General features: G+C 42.8%; 1 protein-coding gene across 2 annotated transcripts in view; it reads left to right on the top strand.

Annotated features, from left to right (window-relative positions):
* The first annotated feature begins 8 nt into the window (after positions 1 to 8).
* NPRL3 (NPR3 like, GATOR1 complex subunit) overlaps positions 9 to 20,403 on the top strand; it is a 41,405-nt gene continuing 21,010 nt past the window's right edge. The window contains exons 1-7 of one of the 2 annotated variants that reach the window (XM_057372361.1): positions 9 to 16; positions 1,704 to 1,773; positions 6,734 to 6,772; positions 10,076 to 10,205; positions 13,169 to 13,243; positions 15,352 to 15,505; positions 16,303 to 16,384. In XM_057372361.1, the coding sequence (XP_057228344.1) occupies positions 10,122 to 10,205; positions 13,169 to 13,243; positions 15,352 to 15,505; positions 16,303 to 16,384 (395 nt within the window). In that variant the 5' untranslated portion in view covers positions 9 to 16; positions 1,704 to 1,773; positions 6,734 to 6,772; positions 10,076 to 10,121. The remainder of the gene's footprint in view (positions 17 to 1,703; positions 1,774 to 6,733; positions 6,773 to 10,075; positions 10,206 to 13,168; positions 13,244 to 15,351; positions 15,506 to 16,302; positions 16,385 to 20,403) is intronic. The other variant, XM_057372363.1, reaches the window with a different exon arrangement.

Below are 20,403 nucleotides of genomic sequence, written 5' to 3'. Positions count from 1 at the left end.
CTCGCCGCGCAGGACAGTAAGTGCTGATGCCGCGGGCTGCGGCTGCTGCGCTGCCCCGCCGGAGCCTCTGCCGGGGCCTGGCATCCTCCCCTTGGGCGGCTGGTGCCCCACACGCACCCCTCACACCCGCCGTGGGGGTCCGGGACCCTCCTCTCCACATCCTTCACGCTGTCCGTGGGGGCCTGGCACCCCTCACACTCTCTGTGGGCACCTGTCATCCCCCACACACCCCTCACACTCTCTGTGGGTACTTGTCATCCCCCACATACCCCTCACACTCTCTGTGGGTACCTGTCATCCCCCACATACCCCTCACACTCTCTGTGGGTACCTGTCATCCCCCACATACCCCTCACACTCTCTGTGGGCACCTGTCATCCCCACACACCCCTCACACTCTCTGTGGGCACCTGTCATCCCCCACACACCCCTCACGCTCTCTGTGGGCACCTGTCATCCCCCACACACCCCTCAGTCTCTGTGGGCACCTGTCATCCTGCCCCACAAACCCCTCACACTCTCTGTGGGTACCTGTCATCCCCCACACACCCCTCAGAGTCTTTGTGGGTACCTGTCATCCCCCACACACCCCTCACACTCTCTGTGGGCACCAGTCATCCTCTCACACACGCTCCTCACATTCTCTGTGGGTATCTGGCACCCCTTATACCTCTCACACTCTGTAGGTACCTGGCACCCCTCACACTGTCCATGAGGACCTGGCGCCCATCACACAACTGCCCCTCACAACTCCCCCTGGCACTCTGCACCTCTCAGCCCCTCCCCTGCAGGTGCCCTCAGCCCCCCAGGTAATCCTGGGACCCCCTCACATCCCACATCAGCTGAGCCACATTAGTGCCAGGTGTCACTGTCCCYCTGGTGCCTTATGGCTGTTCCTGGGGCAGGTGAATCCCACAGGGTTTGGGAGCTGCAGAGGAAGGAGCAGGCAGRATGAGAWGGAARGCACTGGTTTGGAAGAAGGGATTCAGAAGATGCTATAAGCTTTAACCAAYAATAGGTAGAAATGATGAAACTTTAGTCTGTGGTGTTGAAAAGTGGGCTGGGGGAKGTTTAATTTCTCCTGGCAAACAGGACTGTCAGGTGCCTGCGCTGGTTGTGCCTCTTGCTCTGTGGGTCCTGATCCAGGACAGTGCCTGGGGCTGGGCTGGGACCATTATCAGTGCAGGGCCTAAGGGTGTGAGGAGGCTGTGTGATTGGGATTGTGTGCTAACTGCTGTGTGCCCAGAGAGTTTTGACTCCCCTGCTTAGGTTGTGAGTCAATTTATGAAAAGAGAATCATCTCTAAATTCCTTTTAATTCTTCTAGGTAAAACCAGAAAAGTTGGGGTGTTTTTTCTTTTTTTTTTTTTTTTTTTTTTTTTTTTTTCTGACTGCTTCCCTGCCAACCCCCTTCTGCTTTCTGTTGGTAAAGGATTTCCCTTTCTGTGACTGCAGAAGCATTGTAATTGTCCCAAAACCAGAGCAATAATGAGGAGAATGCATTGGTCAGAATTTTACTTTTCACTCTTGAACTGTAACCTGTTACCTGTGTCAGTTTCTGTGAATGTTTCACTTTCTCCTCTTCATTCCCTGAAGAATAAAACCTCTTCTATTTTTTTTATATTCTTTTGAGTGAGACTAGAAATACAAACACACATTAAGGAGATAGTTCTTGGGTAAATTTATCTTCATTCTTTGCTTCAGACAAACCAAGGAGTCGATATGCTGTGAATGGCTCTGGTGACACCACRGAAGATCAAGATGGGGACTCCAGGTAGGAGGGAAAACATTTCTCCTGACCTAAAAGGTTGAAACAGAGGACAGACAGCCTCCTGCTCTCTTGTCTCCTAGTTCCTAGGCACATTCTTGTGGACTGTATGGAAGACAACCTGGCAAAAAATGTTTTATTATCAAGTTATGAACAACTTAGTGCTTAATAATGAGGACTGTCTATGAGGGAATGCTGTTGAATCTGTTGTTTTCTGGCTGAGGTATTGGTCAGGTATTCTGTGCTYATTAGAAAGGCAATATTACCCTTTCAAAACTAGGAGTATCAATCTTTTGGCAAAATCCCACTTTCCTTTACCTGCCTACCTCTAACTGGATATATTATTCAGTTGCCTCAACTTCTTCCCTAGCTCATATAATGGTCATATGAAATTGCTGTGCACTAATGAATAACTAATTTGTTTCTCCAGATAGAGCTGCTCTTGTGTCAGTGGAGTGACACAGTGGCTCAAAAGGAAACTGAGACTTGAAGAGAGTTTTTTTAAGTACAGGAAATCAGTGGATAACAAACACACTGAAAACAGGCAGTGTGGTGTTCAGTATGTGTGTGTGGACCTTCTAATTAGTTTTTGTAGCGCATCTGAAATCTGCTGCATAGTTCTAAATTTATCATTACTCGATATGAGAGAAGTCTGGGAGTAAAAAAGTTTTTTTGTCTGTTGGCCCATAGTTCAGTTGCAGATAATTTTCGTGATACGTATTTTAGTCTCCAATATTAATAAAAGGGGGTAATTGCTGCTTTTCTCTTATATAAGACTACCAAATAAGTCGTCATCACTTTTGCCTCAAAAAGAAATGTAAGCTTGTTTTTAATTTTATGACAGAGAATGGTTTAGCTGAAACTAAAATTGTCCACATGACCGTAAATCATCAGTTAGTTTGGTTTTCCAGAACTGGGATCTTAGAAAAACACATTTTGCTTGAGGTCATTTGTATCTCCTGCCTCTTCTGATGCCTTTGAAGCCTTCAAATGCAGCCTTTGGTTGTGTGCAGTGAGTGCAGTATGGACAGGCACAGCTCCAGTGGAGCAAACCATTTATATGTTTGGGAGCTGGTGATTGGGGTTTCAGACTGGGCTGTGGATGGCAGGAGGGCTCAGTTCACACATCTGCTGGTTTTCCCAGGGATTTTGCTGGTTGCTGTTCAAACCTCRGGCTCCAGTATTTCCCTAGATAGATTGAGATGGTGTTGGAATGAGACCATCTTCTGTCTGACACTGATTTTTGTTGCCTCTGCCATTCTGGCAGGTTGGACAAAGGACTTAATGTGTGGCTGTGTTTGTTGGATGTTGCCTGTGTTGCTGAATTAGTGTGATACACTAACTGGTTGCTGCAATGATGCAGGGAAATCTTTCGTGATTTCAAATGATGGTCAGATGAGAAAACTGCTTGAAATTTCTGAAAAGAGATTTTAAGTAGATTGATTTAAGCAGATCGACATATAACCTAAAAAAAAATATTTAGATTATTTCATTGTAGTGGTGTCCAGAATGCTGGACTTGAAAGTTCATACCTAATCTCCYGGTCAGGTATTTGTTACTAAACTTCTGGTGTTGAAAAGAATTTGATCAGATCAGTCTGTATCAGCCATGAAAGGGAAATAGAAGAGGAGCAGCAGTTCTGTTGCCCTGAAAGTGTTGCTTCTTCTGTATGCTTGATATTGGAATCYGGCACACTGCTGGGGCTTTTTACATGAAATGCTTTCTGAAATTCAAAAGTCCCTTTCAAAATTGTGTTTGTTTCCAGCTTGTTTATGGAAAGCTTTTYCCCAACAGCAGTGTAATCATCACTCTTAAGTCCTCTGCATCCCACACAACTGATGTAGCAGCTAAATGTATCCTCTTCAGTGGTACTTGCTAGTAGAACATGYTGATGCTTCTTATATACCTAGTACTGTTAATTTTTATTAGACCTTGTTGGCCAAGTTAGTATTTTTCACTAATACAGATGGAAAAAAAATGCACATTTAAGTACACAGATGCTTCTTTCAGCAGAAAACAAAAAGGTATCTTTGAAACTGGGCAACAGATTGCTCAAACTTCAATTGCTGTCAGACAGTTTCAAAAGTAACAGAAGTTGATGCCTTGGAGTAGAAAAGGTTCTAAGGGGAGAGTGGAGGCAGAAAAGTGCAGATCCCTTGGAGGGAGGGAGATGCACCTGATTTATAAGCTGGGAAAGGAAAGCAGTTTAACTTTATGTAAAACCAATATCATCATTGATCTTTTTCCTCACCAATGTTATGAATTGTTGCTGCAGTTTGGAATGTGTTTGTGTGTTTCCATTGAAGATCAGGCTGGAGAGGCCAGGAGTGGAGCAACTGGTTTTGTGAGAGCYATTCCCTCTGGAGTGGCAGCTCCATCCCTGTCAGATCCTTCTCCTGCAGTGCAGTGGGGCAGCAGTTCCCTTTCTGAGACACCTAGTGCACAGAGATTTCACCAACATGAAGTCCACTGTTTTCTGGTGGTGATGATTTTCCATTTGGAGTTGTCAACAATAAAAATAATTTATGAAGTGGTTTTGTATTATTTTTGGAAGACCTCTTCAAGGAAAAGTTGGGAAAAGGTTCCTTTAAATCCCTGCATGTCAGTAGCATCTGTGAGTGTTTTTGGTGGCACAAATTGAGGCTGTGGCGTGGGCAGACTGGTAGGTTGAGTTGGTGGTGTATGGCAAGTTTGATAATGTTGTAGGGTTGGGTTTTTCCCACTGCACGCTCWGTACAAAAGTTATTTCAGATTTATCTTGTTGCTGCAATAGTTCTTAGGAGGGTTGGATTTATCCTTTTTTATACTGGATGTATGTCATTAATTTATTAACAAACTAGCACCAATTGTCTCCTAGKTAAGGGTTACTGTTGCTTTTTGCCTGAGCTACTGAAACCCAGGTCAGTTACTTTGGAGCTGACCTTTCCTAGARCAGTTGGAGTGTATGTATTTCTTCATGGTCTCAGAAAGGACAAAATTAGATCAGTTTAGGTGCCTTAACTCATTTCCATATATCATATTTGTATAGATAATTGGATTTCTTCTAGCCTCTGGTCTCAATTTCCTGGTCATTGTTATGCTTTTTGGTTTTTTTATAGACAATGGTAGCCTATTTATGATAATGCTCTCTCYAGGTTACTGGTATATGTTTGTTTGTATTAATTTCTACTCAGTGGAGCTGTGTTTGGGTCTTCAGAATACATATTTTACTTCCTGCTAAAAGCAAGYTGAGCAGCAGCAGTGAGGTGTGTTGATGGTGGCCATGCAACAAAAAGGTATTCAGAAGACTGTCACTGTCAAAACAAATTGCTTGTCAAGTGTGTCTCTTTGTTGGCATTTTCTCAGCCTTTCATCATTTGCACTTTYCAAAAACACCCTTCAGTTTCTGAGTGTTTTACCAGGAATACACCCCCTCCCAATGTTTRTGGAGATGCCTGCCAGTCTTTTTTTCTGTCCCCTGAAAAAAACATGAGGCAGTTACTCCTTTGAAGCCGTAAGATAATGTTTTGTTAAATTGCTTTGAAATGTTTTTGKTTTTTTTTAGTTTTTCTGAAGGTGTGATAGTCAGCAAGCAAATATTCTAATGAAGAGGTGCATATAGTAACATATGYTGCAGCAGACTTTGCATTTTTAGTAGCATAACTGACTAACTGAAGGAGGTTTAGCAAATTTGGCAGCACTGATGTCATTAATTGGCCACATGCTTCTGTAATAAAAAGCCTGGAGTTACTGACAAACAAGGATTTGAATGTCCCTTTCTAACAAACAGTAGTTCTCCTGTGATAACATTTCTGTCTCCTCTGTTCCTCTTTCACTGGACTCCAATGTTCTTCCTTGTGTTTATTCTGAAAGGCTTCCTTTCTGTAAGCCTTTGCTTTTCCATTCATCCCCTCATTCCTTGAAACACCCTTCCTGTAATGTCACCCTCTTAGTTTAKTTTGTCATTTATGTTCTCTAGGTTCTCTTTTCAACGTGACTGGCAGAAATCGGCTGTGTTTTGTATTAATTGGAGGGGTTTTTTTTTGTATTAGTTGGAGTTTTTCAGTTTGTCTCCCCTTTCTATGAACAATATATTTATCAGATTCATTTTTCAGTACATTTGTGAAATTGTTTTAGAAACAAGTCCTTTTTAATCTTGTTAGTTGGTGGGGAAGTGGCAGTTGACTGTTAAAATGGAAACAGTGTGTTTCTGATATAAAAATGAGTACAGGGCTGACAGAGCCCTGCTCTGTGCACCTGCTGTAAAGAAGGATTTTGGGTTCTTTGCCTCGAAACCTTTTTTAGCCTTCACTTCCTAAGCTGTGCTTGTTGTCTGCGGCACGCAGAGGGGCAGAGAAGGAATTCACATGTGTGCTGTGAGTCTGGCCAGCCTTGTACCTGCTATGTGGATCCCTGCAGGAGCAGTGGTGGCTCTGTGTACCAAGCCCTTTGCAGAATTCTGCAACAATAAACACTGGGCATCTTCTTTTCCCGGGTTTTGGGGGCATGGAAGCACCAACTGGGAAGAATGTGGGTCATTTGGGGTGGTATGGTAGGTTCTGTGGTGAAAATGATAGTAAYAGTCTAGGAAAGAAACTGAGGTTTAGGATCTGCTCTAAATCAGACTGCAATGCCYTCTGTTTCTCTTAAGGTAAGCATGAATTTTAAAGTGCCATGGCTCCATAAATGCTGTGTACTGTGGSAAAACACATGGCAGCAGCTGCTGTTAGCCCTAAGACTAAATTACCTCAGCCTGTTTTCTCCATGTTGTCAATCTAAGCCTGCAATATATCCCTGGAATCCACCTTCCATTAACTTTTGACTCTTCTCAACAGTTATATTTCCTTTACAGGAGTTTAACCCTTAATAGTTCATCCTGGTTTTTAATATTATCTCTTTTTTTTTTCTTTTGTATTTTGTGTACTTGCCTCGTTTATTTTCYTTTGTTGTGTTTTGTTTTGTGTTTATGGCCATGTTCCCATTTCAGAGACCAATGTCCTCTAACTGATGAGCAATTGGTTTCAGGGTAAGACCAAACGTTCTAAACAATCACCTTTGTCTAGAATGGCTTTCTTTTCTCACCATCCTTTTAATTGTGCTTTTGTTTCTGGTTTCTGTTTTACACTGAATGATGAAATAATTATATGCTAAATCACAGTGTCTGTAGGAAATGTRTTGCTAAAGGTTTGTGCCAGGATAATTACAAAGGTTCTACTAACATTTCTGTGCTTCCTATAGGGAACCCAGAATGGGTGTGGCACTCTCCCTTCTATGAATTGGGAAAAGCTGGGAGTCTCTGGGAATGCAACAAATATAGCCTTGGCGTTGTAGTTATTCCAACAAGGAGCACTAAACCAAATTGCTTTCTGAGGAGAAATGGCTTAAAAGTACAGATCAGTGAGTGAACTATTTAATCCCAGGGTMATGATGGAGAGCTCTTTGGAGGACCCAGGTTTGAGCAGCTGTGCTGGTTACTTGTTCTTGGTACCCCASTCAGCTAAATGGGATGATTAAACTTGTGGAGGGGAAAGTGCTTAACTCAGGACCCCAGAAGTCAAAAAAAAAAATGCATCTCTAGTCCCTGCTTAACATAAGCCCCACCCAGATACTCAGATTCTGTTCTAAACTACTTCAAAGAAAAAGTCTTTATAAAAACCATGCTTTGAATTCCTGTGGCATATAAAAAGTTACACTCCATTTTTGGGGAAAAAATGAATTTGTGTTTGGGTTCCCCCTCCTTCTTTTCAGTGTGCTGTTGCTATGTTATGTTTGGGATAGTAGTGGTAAGATATTTTGGGCAAATCAAAGCTTTTGTTTATTGTATTTACTTCCTGCCTGCTGAATTCCTTAGTACAGAAGAGATTTGCTTCCCTCTGGAATTCACAATGCTCACACTAATTCATTAAAGGAGAAGGGACTTTACTGCCCAACTGTGAAACCCAATGTGCTTCTAACAAACTCTTGGGCTCTGACAAAAAAATGGTTTTAGGTCATCTTAATATACCCCAGAGWCTGGAAAATGTGTATTAAATTATTGAAAGTAAAAGTGTTATTTTATAAGATGAGGTGATGAAGTAATGGGAATAATGCATCTGCTGTCCCTTGATTTCCCTGTTGTCCTGAGGCCTAAGAATTGTCAAAATTATAACCCTGTGTCAGGGTTATCTGTCCCTGAGCATGTCATCTGGCTGCAGTTCCAGTTCTCTCCCAGACAGAGAAGTMCCTGCTAGGCAGAAGATATTGAGGACTTCCCAAAATCATCCTTTTAATCTCCTCCTCTCCAAAGAGCCACATATAAGGCGGGGCAGACAGGGCTGTYGGTGTCGTGAGCTCTCCTGAGAAACTGCTCAATTCCTACCTTTGGCACCACATTTATCTGTTAAAAGATCTGCTGGTGTAATTCCTTGTGAAAGTCATCGTAATGATCAGTTTATCAGCTCCCAGGTATCCTTTGCCWAGACTGGAGGAGGGAAGGGTAACTAATTTTTTATCAGGAAACTGACATTTTCTAGTTTGCCCTCCTTCTCCCTTCGCCTCCCAAAACATATGCTGCTTTTGGATCCATTGCTATTTCCATCTTCCTGGCTCCAAGATGAGCCTATCAACGAGCAACTGAACAGGGTGAAAAGAGGAGGAGAAGCTCACTGCTGTCGTGGTGACTTTTTTCCCTGTTTTGAATGTCATCTCCAGGGACTATGGATCRTTTGATCCTCTTTGAGGTCGCTTTGCCCTTTTCTCCCAAACTTCCCAAGTTGTGCAGCCCAGTGGCTGAGGAGCATGGTCTGAGTGGCCCCRGGACTCTCAGGCAGGGCTCTGCTTGCCTTTAGCTTGGAGTTTGGAGCAGAGCAGTCAGGGATTTGGAAATTTGTTCACAGCTGCTCCTTCCATAAACCAAACACAAGCAGTGGGCAGGAGTCAAGATGAACTGTTTGTACAAACACCAGGGGCTTTGGCAGTTTGGACCTGCRTGGTCCTTTGTCTCCAGTACTTGTAAGCCTAATAAAAGAAATTCCCTGTGTCCCTGTGTGCATTTGTCTTAATTTCTGTAGTACTCCACAACTCAGAGGGAAGCAGGACTAAGGTACATTAATTTCTTCTCTGGGCACGGAAGGCTCATTTGTGGCCAAGAGATAAGGTGAGCACAGCACACACCCATGCCTGCCCTCCTCTCTGAGTGATACTGGGTTATCTGGGATACCTGCCTGTTGAGGGGGGGATGGTCTGGCAGGGGGACACATCCCTGGGTGTAAATACAGAAAATGAAATAAACATTTTCATTCTTAAAAAAGACTCTCATCAGAAATTTGTTTTGGAATTAATTTGGTTAAATAGGAGCCTCTGGGAAATCAGATGAGAAAAGGATTTGTTAATAACAAGTCTTGCACTGCTCCTATTCTAGAACAACAAGTTTATTCCAGCAGCTGTGGTCCTCTTCCTTGGGGGTTTGAGCTTCCCTGTCCCAGGAGACACCCTGAGGAAAACAAGTGTTGGGAGAGTGTTGTGAGGCCATTGGTGTGAGCAGTTGTGGAATTCCTTGTCACACTGGATTTTTAGCTGGTTTTGCRGCAGTAGCTGTGTTTTACTGGGCAGACCCCTTGTAGATACTTGCCCTGCTGTCTCAGAGCTGCTGCCTTCCCACCAGAATGCAGAGCAATTCAGTTACACCATGGTTGGCATTGGGAAGGGCCTGCCCTGTCATGAATGAGTTGTATCAARTGAGAAAGCCCAGGTGAGGCCAGGCAGCTCTTGGGAGGTGCCACTGGTGTGCTGACCACAGCTTGAGATCTGTTAAGTGAGGAACTKGGAATGTCACTGATGAGCTTTGGGAAAGGAAGGACAAGCATTGGCTGTGTTTCTTCTAATTGARTCAGCTCTTTCTTGCCTTCCCCTCTGCCATACTGGGTGGCTTAAAGATCTCTGTTGTGCTTGAGTGACAGGCTGTGTCAGTATGTAGTTGCTTAGTAAGTTCATTAACCTGCAGCTAAATCCAGGCAATGGCTAACTCCAGCTGTTTTTATATTTAAGCAAACTGCATCTAATCTTTTCAATGTATTTTGCTGAGCATGTAATTAAATGAGCATGACCCTGCAGTCTTTGTCGTGAATGCTTCCTGTTTTATAATTGTGATGATCTGAGACATGTAATTTAGGGGTCCTTAATTTTCCATAATTGGTGGTGCTCCAGGTACARCAATTTAGTCACAATTTACAAAGCCTTAAAAACTTCCGAGTTAAATATATCTGTATTTGGAGGAATATATATATATTCCTCCAAATTTTGGGGATGTGCCTTTTGAAAATTGTAGTAACTTCTGTTTCTGCTCTTCAAGGTTTTCAGATGTCATCCTGGCAACAATTTTGGCTACCAAGTCAGATATGTGTGGCAAAAAGTTTGAACTGAAGATTGATAATGTTCGCTTTGTTGGCCATCCCACGTTGCTGCAGCATGCCCTYGGGCAGGTATGGTGTGAGATCCCCTCTGGGGACCTTCCTTCTTGACAAACTGCCTGGCTTTAGTGAGGAAACCTGGAATTCAGAACRTACACGTTGGCTTTTGATCCTGTTTTTACTTTCTGATGCTCCAAGGTGTCTTTACATACTTCCAGGTAAATGCAGTGAGTGACAAACTGAGGGAACTGTGTCAGTGATCACAGAAATTCTTCTGGTTACTGTAGAGAAGCAGCGTGGGTATAGAGAACTGGTTTTACTCCAACTCAAAAAGCTGTTYCTCACTATTTTAGTTACTGCGAGTTAGCTTTTAGCACCTCTAATTAGTGTGGCAGTTTGAAAAAATACACCACCCAAAACCTTCACAAATGCTAAAAGCTGTSTCAGCCTTGTTTGGCTCTTAACTCTTCCTGAGGCTGGAGATTATCCCCAAGGCCCAAATGGAATATACAGGATGTTGAAAGAGATMTAAAATTTTCTTGTGGACAAAGTCAGGCTGTTGTTTGCATTGAGAGCTTCCTCCATGGCCTAGGTTTTAGGTGCTTAGAATGAGAGCAATTTGCTACCTGGGCTGTGTAAAAGGCCCTGTTYAAATCTAGGAGAGAATTCAGATACTTCTGTGTGCCAAATATTCCATGTCCTATTCCTGCTTCCAGATCAACTGGAATGAAGGTAGGCTTTTGGAAACTTCTGAGTCCAACTCTGATCCCTGCCACTGAACTGCTTTGGTCTCATTTTTCATCAAATTTGCTAAGTCATTCCTTTTCTCAGGGGGAAAAAAGTCTGCCTGCCAATTCTATCTAGCTTTCTAGCTAAAATTAGAAGTGGAAACAGATTGTTGGTAACTGCTGCTTGATATTTAGAGGACCAGACTGCTTTAATCCCAGCAAGTAGCTGGCCTAAAGCAGCAAAAGATGCTACTTTGGAAACTCAGTTGTGAGTCTACAGGAAATGTCATGGAGGATCCCCAAAACTCAGTCCTGAAAGGTTAAATTGTCTTGGAAGACAGAATTCAAGTGTGCCCAAGCTGTTCAAGTCCATCAGTAGCCCCAGACAAGGCAAGTGATGAACCAGGCCCAAGGTCTGTATTTGGACCCCAGCCAGGAGTGGGAGKAGAAAGGCCCAACTTCCTAAATGTGCTATAAAAAAGGTTGAAAACTTGTATTTGCATTTTTTCACCACATATTATTATGCACTCTTTCCACTGAGTTCAATCCTAATTGCATGAAATGTCACTTCATTTCAATCTGTCTRAATAAAATTGCATCTGGGTAAATAAACAGAGTTATAAAGAGCTGTAAGCACTTTTTTTTTAATATACTTCTTGAACGATCTTCTTTTTGGGTGTGTCTTATCACCCCAGGAGGCACCCCAGAACTTTCTAGAGACCAGAATCTTCTAGATGTGGCAGCCATCTCTGCTGGTTCATGTCAGTCTGTATCTGGGACCCTCCTGCAGTTAGGAGGAAGCCAGATGGAGCTGCTTTTCCATGGAGCACAGGCAGGGACTGGAGTAACCCAGCAGCCTCTGCTTTGGGTTTCCTCAGAGTTCATACTGCAGTAAATTAATCCACAGGACAGCTCAGCAAATTCTTACTCAGATGARATTCAGGAGTTACAAGAGCACAAATATTTAATCCTGTGTGCCAGATTGCCTTTTATGTAGCAGTGTGCTGAATTCTTCAAATTCCTTCAGCATTTTCTTTCCCAGCTTAGTCTTCTCTTCTTTTTTTCTGGACAGAAGGTGGTACAAAGTCTAGCCTGCATCCCAAATGACGTTAGTGGTGGTTGTTTCTTTGATTTTAAGGAAGGAATAGGATCACTCTTTATACCTGGAAATTCACAAGATGTCCTGGAATCTGTAACTCCACAGCAGATAAACACAGTGAACTGCCTTTACYACTCTCCCATCACTGCCTTTTTGATAGAATGTARTTTTCACTTTAGAAAAAAAAAAAAMCCCAGAAATATGTATCACCTTTTAGTTTTTCTAATTTTTGCGACTCCAGAGTGAAAGCAGTCAGATTTTGGAGTTCACTACCAAGCAGTTCATTGCTGGTGCTTGGAACCTGTTGGGAAGGGCAGATGCTGCTTTGTTTGCCCTGGCTCAGGTGCTGCACWTACTTTGGGTAGAGACCAACTCTTGTTTGGCCTGGCAGGCTCCAGCTGTTTGCTCTTGGGATTGGGTGGGTGTGGAGCAGGGAGCTGCAGGGGAGGTGGGAATGTCCTCTGTATTTTGTGCTCCATCTTGTGGTGACACGTGCTTCCTTTGGACTTGTTGGTCTGGCTGTGCAAATTCCACTTGCTTGTCTCAGCTCCAGCTGTTTCTCCTCACTGGAAAGTCTGAATCTGCCTTAGGGATGGAACTGTGTGCTGCAGAGAGACTAGAGAGGCTGGRGAATGTGTTTGAAATCCTGCAGGAAGGGAAAAATCAAACCTTTTATTTTAGCACTGCTATTTTGGAGCATATTTTTCCTGGTAAAAACAGCAGCTTGTTACAGGATGCAATTTGAATGGGGATTTTAGGAAAGGAAGGAATAGGTGTAGCCTGAGATGAGAGCTCTGGAATTCTGTTTAGTTGACAGTGTATCTGAAAGTTTTGCTATGGAATTTAAACCTAGGGTCCCTAATGATTCTAAATGTAATAACAGAGACCCTAAGGAAGAGTGCTGTCTTAACTGACACGCACTTCCATGCTCATGACCAAAAGGCTTTGGTTTAAGTCTTCACAGCTGCCCAGCTAAGGCAGTATTGTACAAATTGTAAGGCAGTATTGTACAGTAATTGTGACACTTCAATTAAAAAAAATAACAGTTTTATTTTTGCAAGTCATATTCGATGATATAATTTGATTTGTCTGCTCTCTTTTCTCGGCTTGCTGTTTAACTAACACTTTTCTTTTTCTGTTGTTTTTTTTTWAATTGCCAACTCCAAYTGACACTAACCAATGACATTTTTTAAAAAAATATTTTTCAGGTATCCAAAACTGACCCCTCACCAAAGAGAGAGATGCCCACCATGATTCTGTTCAACGTGGTGTTTGCACTAAGGGTAAGGACTGTCCCTGTTCCATCCAACAGTGGCATGTGCTTTGGATACATGAGGGAATGCAGTCAGCTCACACTCCAGGCTTGTTTTATGATTAATGGACAGTGTTTGAAAGCTGCCTCCTCTCAGCAGTGAGGTCACTGCAAAGGGAGAGTGCCAGGGAGCAGCTGAGCAGCTAAATGAGAAGAAGGTACAAGTGAAGAATAAAGAGGTTTCAATGCTCAGCAAAAATCTGGAACAAATACATAGTTTCTGCTTGGAATTTTTTTCAGGCTTCCTCTACTGATGAGTTGTTGCTGTTAAGGGCTCCTGGCTTGGCTAATTAGGTGATATAAAGCCCTAGAAATTTCATTATGTTCAAGCATTATTAGATTTCTGAGCTCTGGCTTTCTTTTCACAGTCCACAGATCGTTTAAAATAAAAAGAGGGAGCTGGAAGAGTTTTCTTTTTAGAAGTGGTTGATTTTTGCTCRACTGACTCTAATGTCATGGTTTAAAAACCTCCAGCTCCTTGCCTGGGAAAAGACCTGGTTTTTGTTTTGCTTTTAGCATTAGTACTTTTCTTACCACTGGCTTTCCAGTGTTGACAAGGATATGGCTCCAGTCTGGATGGCTTGTTCTCAGTTGAGGAGCAAGTTTTCACACAAAGCAATTACTCCAGTGTGAATCAAGCAGGAAACCATTCACTGAGTTCTGCTGGGGATCCAGTGCCACTGTGCTTTGGGACATTCCTAGGTTAGGAAGTGCTGAAATTGCAATAGAGGAGTTGATTTTATATTTCACATATTAAGAGATACTGTTTTGGTGAATTTAAAGCCATGTGCTTTGCGTTCAGGAAAATGTGTGTAGATGCACCTGCAAACACACACAYTGATGCACAGTGAGTCATGTGGCAGCAGAAGTGTTGAAACCAATGCTCTTTCATTCACAAGAGTTTGCTGAAGTGCAGTGAAGACTAGCYCACATTTTTCTGGAATCTAATTTCTAGTGCTTCTAGGAAAACTTGCTTTTTTTGCCCTTCAGCCATGTGATGATACTGATGTAATTGTGAGTGTGATGCAGCACCAAATCCCTTTGCCAAATGAGACACTCTGAGTTCACAGGGAGCAGTCAGGCTTCTGGAAAGTGCTGGGCAAGAGGCAACTGGAAATTTTTTCCTAAGATGGAGTAGTGCAGTGCAGGGGGTGGGTGGAGGCCCTCAGAGATAAAGATGAGCATCCATCTGCAGTGGGCAGACAGAGCAGGCAAAAGCCCAAGTGTCATAATCAGCACTGATCCTGCTGTGTTTGAGCTTCAGGGTGACCAACCTGGCGTGACTCAGCAGGAACAGTGGAGTCAAAAAACTCATGAGTCACCGTTTGCTGGTTTCTGTGCCAAGTGGTCACTTGCCAGAACTTTAAATTCCTTTAAATGTCTTAACAAACATGAATCAGCTGCTGACTCATGCTGGAGCCACTGAGCCCCCCTCCCCCGCCTTGTCATCTGTACTGACATGATAGATTTTTCCAGCACTTTYTTTCTTGGACTTTCATAAATGTTGTGTTAGTAAAAAGCCATATTGGTGAATTTTTTGGGAGTGCAAATCCAAATTAATTCTGATTTGGGATGAAATTGTTGGTCATGAGCTGGTAATTGTTACCAGATTACTGTCTGTGAGTCGGTAGAACAAACACCAGTGTGGCAACATGGAGTGAGTGGGGCATGTTAGAGGCACTGCAGCCCTTGTGCTCCCAGGGAGTTTAACCTGAACATTGGGATAATTCTGCCTTTTCAAATAGCTTGACACTTTCTTGTCTCACTGTGTGAAGTTGAGTTTTTTGCTCTCTGATAGTAAAAAGCCCATTAACAGCTGGAAAAATAAACCAGGTAAGAGGGTCACACTCCAGGTGTGGTGTCCCTTTACTGCACATAGACAAGCCTAGAAATCTGTGAGTATACATTTGGACATCTCTGAGCTTCTGCTTGGTTGCTGGTAGAGAAAATTATGAGTTTTTGCCAGCTGAGAGACTGATTTTTGGTATCAATGGGAAATCRTTAGACTGCATACCCATCATCACTGTAGTTCCATGGTGCCTGTGGCTCAGTGGCTGYTTGTTCCCTGTGTCCCCGCAGGCCAACGCGGATCCGTCCGTGATCAACTGCCTGCACAACCTGTCCCGGAGGATCGCCATCGTCCTGCAGCACGAGGAGCGCCGCTGCCAGTACCTCACCAGGGAGGCCAAGCTCATCCTGGCCATCCAGGACGAGGTGTCTGCCATGTCAGAGAGTGAGTGCTTTGAACAGCAGGGGGGCTSTCCAGGAGCACTTTGGCACTGAAGTGCTGGTTGTACCTTCTTTTGTAGTATGAACAAGTTTYGCTGCTCTTTGGCATTCTGACAGCTTTTGAATGCTTTTCGCCTTGGCCATGTTCACTGTCCCTATGCAGAGATGTGAGCCTTAGAGGTGAAGTAGTTTCTTTGCTTTCCTTGCTGGTTAAATTCAGCACAATCCCTGGAGACTGTGCACTGAGCCATCATGTTTGCCTCTCCTTGACAGCCTGTTGTGGAGGAGCTCATATCTGGCTTGCTTCACCCAACCCAGAGCAGGTTTTCCATGCTTTAATGCTGTCTGCTGAGTCACCAGACTTCTTATGTGGTGGCTTTACTCTTACATGCTGTGATTAACAAATAGTTACAGAGCATTTTTCCTGACTGTACTTGGAAAATGTGCTATAATAATATGTAATATTTAAGGTGAACTCTGTCTGACAGTGATGCATCATCTTGCTGCAAGCATTAAAAATTAAAGCTAACATGTAGAAAAACAAAGCATTTCAAATCATCATTTGTCAAATTCGGTTACATGTGCTTGACTGAGTTGAGGTTTAGCAGAAGTTGGCAACAATTCACTGTTATTATTTTAACATGYAACTTGAGTTACTGTAAAAGCTTTGAAAGATAATTGTAGATTAAAAAGATACAAATTCTGTCCCTAAGATACAAGTTGATACCCAGTGGGGGGGGAAGAGGAATCTCTTTGATTTGAAATCAGTTGTTTGCTTTYTTGTTTTGAAACTTTCCATAGCCACAGAAGGGCCCCARTCACCTTTTCATCACATCCTACCCAAGTGCAAACTGGCCAGAGATCTCAAAGAGACGTACGACAGGTAAGTTGGATTTTAGTCCTAGCTCACAGTGTGCTGTTTCTCACTGAAACCTCCTGGCTGTGTTCCTTAGGATATTATCCACCTCCTCATGCTGTTAATCATTGGGGTTTGGGTTTTAAACCAGGCAGAGCGATGTGAAGCCTGGCAGYCAGGTGAAATGTTTGCAGAACTGCTCTCCTAATCACTACCTTGGTCTGTCTTTGATATCTTGTGGTTCTTCCAAGTTGGTGATGTCTGTCACAGCTTTCAGAATTATTATTTTCTTCCTTAGCACGGAGGCACATAATGACAAGTGAACTGCAGAACTGASGAGTGTCATAACATGGATATCACAGCTGTGCAGAAGTGCTCTAAGATGCAGCTAAGAGCAAAATGCTGCATTAGCACTGATGGCAAGTCAGGCACTGCCCTGGCTCCATTTGTGCATGTCTGGACAGCAAATTTGGATGAGATGCTGAGATTTCCAGCAGAGTGCAACGTGTAACATGCAGTTTCTTGACTGGATTAGAAGTTCTGGCATAGGTTTCAAAGCAGTATGGGGTTGGTGCTGAGTTTGGGCAGGAGCCTGTGCCTGTCAGTGCTGCCTYCTTGGACCCACAGGCTCCTCCAGCTGGGCTTGGAGAAAGGCCTGGACAAAGAAGGGCTCAGAACCTGTGGGTGGGGAGAAGATGCTGTGCCCCTTTGTTGGGGTGTTTGTCAGGGATTTGGAGAATCAGGCTGGAACTCCTCAGGGCACRTTGTGTGATATCAGACAAACCCTTTATCCTCCCTGGGTTGTGGCTTCTCTTGTGCAAAGGGGATCAGACCTCTCTAAGGTAAGGCACTGGGACCCTGAACCATTTAATCAGTTTTGAAGGAATGCGGTACCTTGTTCCATAACCTTGCACAAAACCTGTACTAAACTTTACAATAAGTCAMTTTTTATGCAGCCTGTAATTCCAATAGTCAGGTTATATTTTTCTGTTTCTCCAGGGCTATGTATTTATGACTGGGTAAAGCCTGACYGTGTTTCCAAACATTTTAGGGACACAGTGACATCTTGTGGCATTTAGCTGTGACTGAAGCAACACAGAGTCTGAGCTCRTGGGCTGTGCTGATGTAACCCTTCCCAGAGATAAGGAGGAATAGGCAGACCATGGAGAAACACACTCTGGTGCTGCCCCCAGATGTTAAACAAGGCAGTTTCTTCCTCATTTAGGCATTGTGAACCGGGGAGAAGTGTTGCTATTTAGATTTTTGACACTTTTGCATGACACTGTCAAATGCAAATGTAAGAAATAAGGTGTTGGTAAAAATCTGAAGTGCCTGTATGCCTGATTGGAAAGTTGTACTTGAAGAGGAGGTGACAGTTTCATTGTCTGGATGGGTGATAAGAAGGTGTTCTACAGAGTTTTTCCATTAATACTTCATATGAGAATATAGAAAATATGCTTGTTATACCTGCAGTCAGATCAGCTGAGAGGAGCTGCAGCATTTTGCCAGGCAGGCATAGATTTAAAATTATTTTTAGTGAGGTAGAAGAAGGGTTCTAGAAATACATTTTTTTTTCTTCAAGTCCAAGGTAAATTAATTATTCCCATGTGGTAGCAGCTCTGGAGTGAAGTGTGTGTGGTCTTCTGTGAAGTGAGGGTTACTCACAAGTGACATGGGTTACAGAAAAAAACAGATAGACAAGAATGCATAAAAYAAAAGACTTGTCTGTAAGATGGGAACCAATCATTCTCACAGTTGTAAAACCCCTGCTGTAATGAATATTTTATCCAGTTTTGGACACCACATTTCAAGAGGGATTTGGGCCACCTAGAGAGTGTGGAGGAGTGCGAATGACCTCAGAGGGAAGATGGAAAGATTTGGTCTGTTGCTTTTAAAGGGGAAGGRATTGCTGGGAAGGGTAAACCTTCAAATGCATGCAGTGACAATGTGCTGTTTTAAATTTACAGAGACTTCTGGCATAGCCCTTGGCTGTAGGAGAGCAGCCAGTGGMGTGGAGAGAGCACTTTGAATTGCAGATGGAGCTCAGCTCTCCATTTGAGATTTGCTCCAACCAGCATTTCCAAGTGCCTGCAGATTTCTGCAATTCCAGCYCAATTTCCAGGGTTCCAGAGGTGCTGTTGAGCTCTTGGTTTCCTGTAGGTGGTGCTGAGGTATTTCAGGCAAGACCCAGCATGTCCCTGAGCAAGTTGGTTTGTGCAAAACACCAGTGTAGGAATATTTTTGTCATTCTAAATGTTCCTTGTGTTTTGAATGAGATGCCTGAGTTTTGTAAGGCAGGATCAGTACCCAGGACATCTTGAGTGTAACATTAGTGTGCTATAGAAATGGAGTGGTATTAAACTGACAGCTTAGAGGCTATCAGCATCTGCTTCCTGGGACCTTTTTGCATCTAATGGAGAGAACTAGAATGYTTCTTTTGATTAATTCAGAAAATTGAGAGTCTTCATTCATCTTGTCCCCAAACTGCAGCATTGGTGGGGAATAAAAAAACATGGTTTTTAGGCCCAAACTGTAACTGGTGTTACAATATGTGTCTTTTTTAAGGAGCATTCACCAAGTTTTGTCTACAACTACAGATAATATGTGAGCTTGATACTTAGTAACTAACTGCCTGTCTGCTTCTAGCAAACTTCACTTTGCATTGGAATAAAAGTGAAAGTATGGAGACGTTTTGTGGGAGGTTTGGATTGTTTGTTTCTTCTTTTTAATAAACAAAGAGCCTATATAAATTTTTAGCCTACTGGGACTTGAACTGAGGGGTTGATCTAGCCCATCTCAGCAGCTCAGGGAATAATTGTATGAGACAATGAATTATTAGATATGATTTCTATGGCTGTACTGTTAAATATAATCCAACTACAGTTATTTATCAAAAGATAGCCCATGTGTCCTTTATAAGGAAATGTGAAATAATTTCAAAGCTCTGAGTAGTCACAACCTCTAAAAAAAGCARATTCCAAAGCTATAAGCTCACCTCCATCAAACTGGAAAACGTGGTGTTAATTTCTGATATAAACAGGATAGACACAGTCTGAGGTGTGTATATGTAAAAATTCATAATGATTTTATAAATGTGCAATGTAATTGCTTTGTTTGCCTGTAGTTATGAAAAAGGTTGCAGTTCTGGGAGATACTGGCAAACTTTCAGGTTCTGATTTTGGGGCAGTAGCTCACAGTTCAGGACAAACCAGAAAAGAGCAAAAGAGCATTGATATTCCCAAAAATATTCCCCCACTTCCTGCAGCTCTGGAGGGGGTTTCTGTACATTCAACAGCTTTCAGCTGATCTCACTTCCCAGACTTAGCCCACAATCCTGGGAGCCAGAGCAAATATTTTACAACCACAGCATCCTCTGATAAGGAAGTCCATGGCTTAACTACTTTCTGTGTTTCTTTCTATTTCTTCTGAACTTTGCTCCTTCTTATATCATGAAAAGTCTCATGGGTCTTACGATGGAGAGACATTAAACAGCTTTTTCCTATTTGCCTCTCCATGTCTTGGCTTTAAACTCTGATATCTCATTATTCTGAKTCTTCCCCATGTATCCCTCAGATTGCTCATCAGGTATTATCAAACCAAAGATTTTTTTAAAAAGTATTGAAACTAAGTTTATACAGCATAAAATGTCTTTGAGGGTTTAACTCTGCTGTCTGGCTAAGGGCAGTTGCATGTGCTGCTGCTGGAGGGTGTAGCTTGTTCATTGTCAAATTACAGACACTTAAATTATTTTCCATCCAAGGAGGGGCAGGTGAAAGAAAAATTGTGTGCATAAAGCTATAATGAAGGCTGGAAATTGTACAGTTGGATGCAAATGCAGAAGAATGAAATTAAGATCCAGATCAGAACTGAAAATCTGGTTTTGTTGTTGTCTTTAATTCTAGGCTCTTGTTGTATAGTGCACTGTAGACAAAATTATGCTGTGGAGAGTATAATTATGTGATTAAAGCTTTTGCCTTGGTGCACTTGGACCAAACAATGAAAGGAACCAAGTGGAATTTTTTCTGAATGTTAAACTCTGCAGGKAA

This window comes from Malurus melanocephalus, unplaced genomic scaffold (genome assembly GCF_030028575.1).
Source record: "Malurus melanocephalus ecotype Western Australia unplaced genomic scaffold, MMel_1.1 scaffold_170, whole genome shotgun sequence".
Classification (NCBI taxonomy): Eukaryota; Metazoa; Chordata; class Aves; order Passeriformes; family Maluridae; genus Malurus; species Malurus melanocephalus.
The sequence above is the reverse complement of the archived record's forward strand: the minus strand, read 5'-3'. Positions and strand labels throughout refer to the sequence as shown.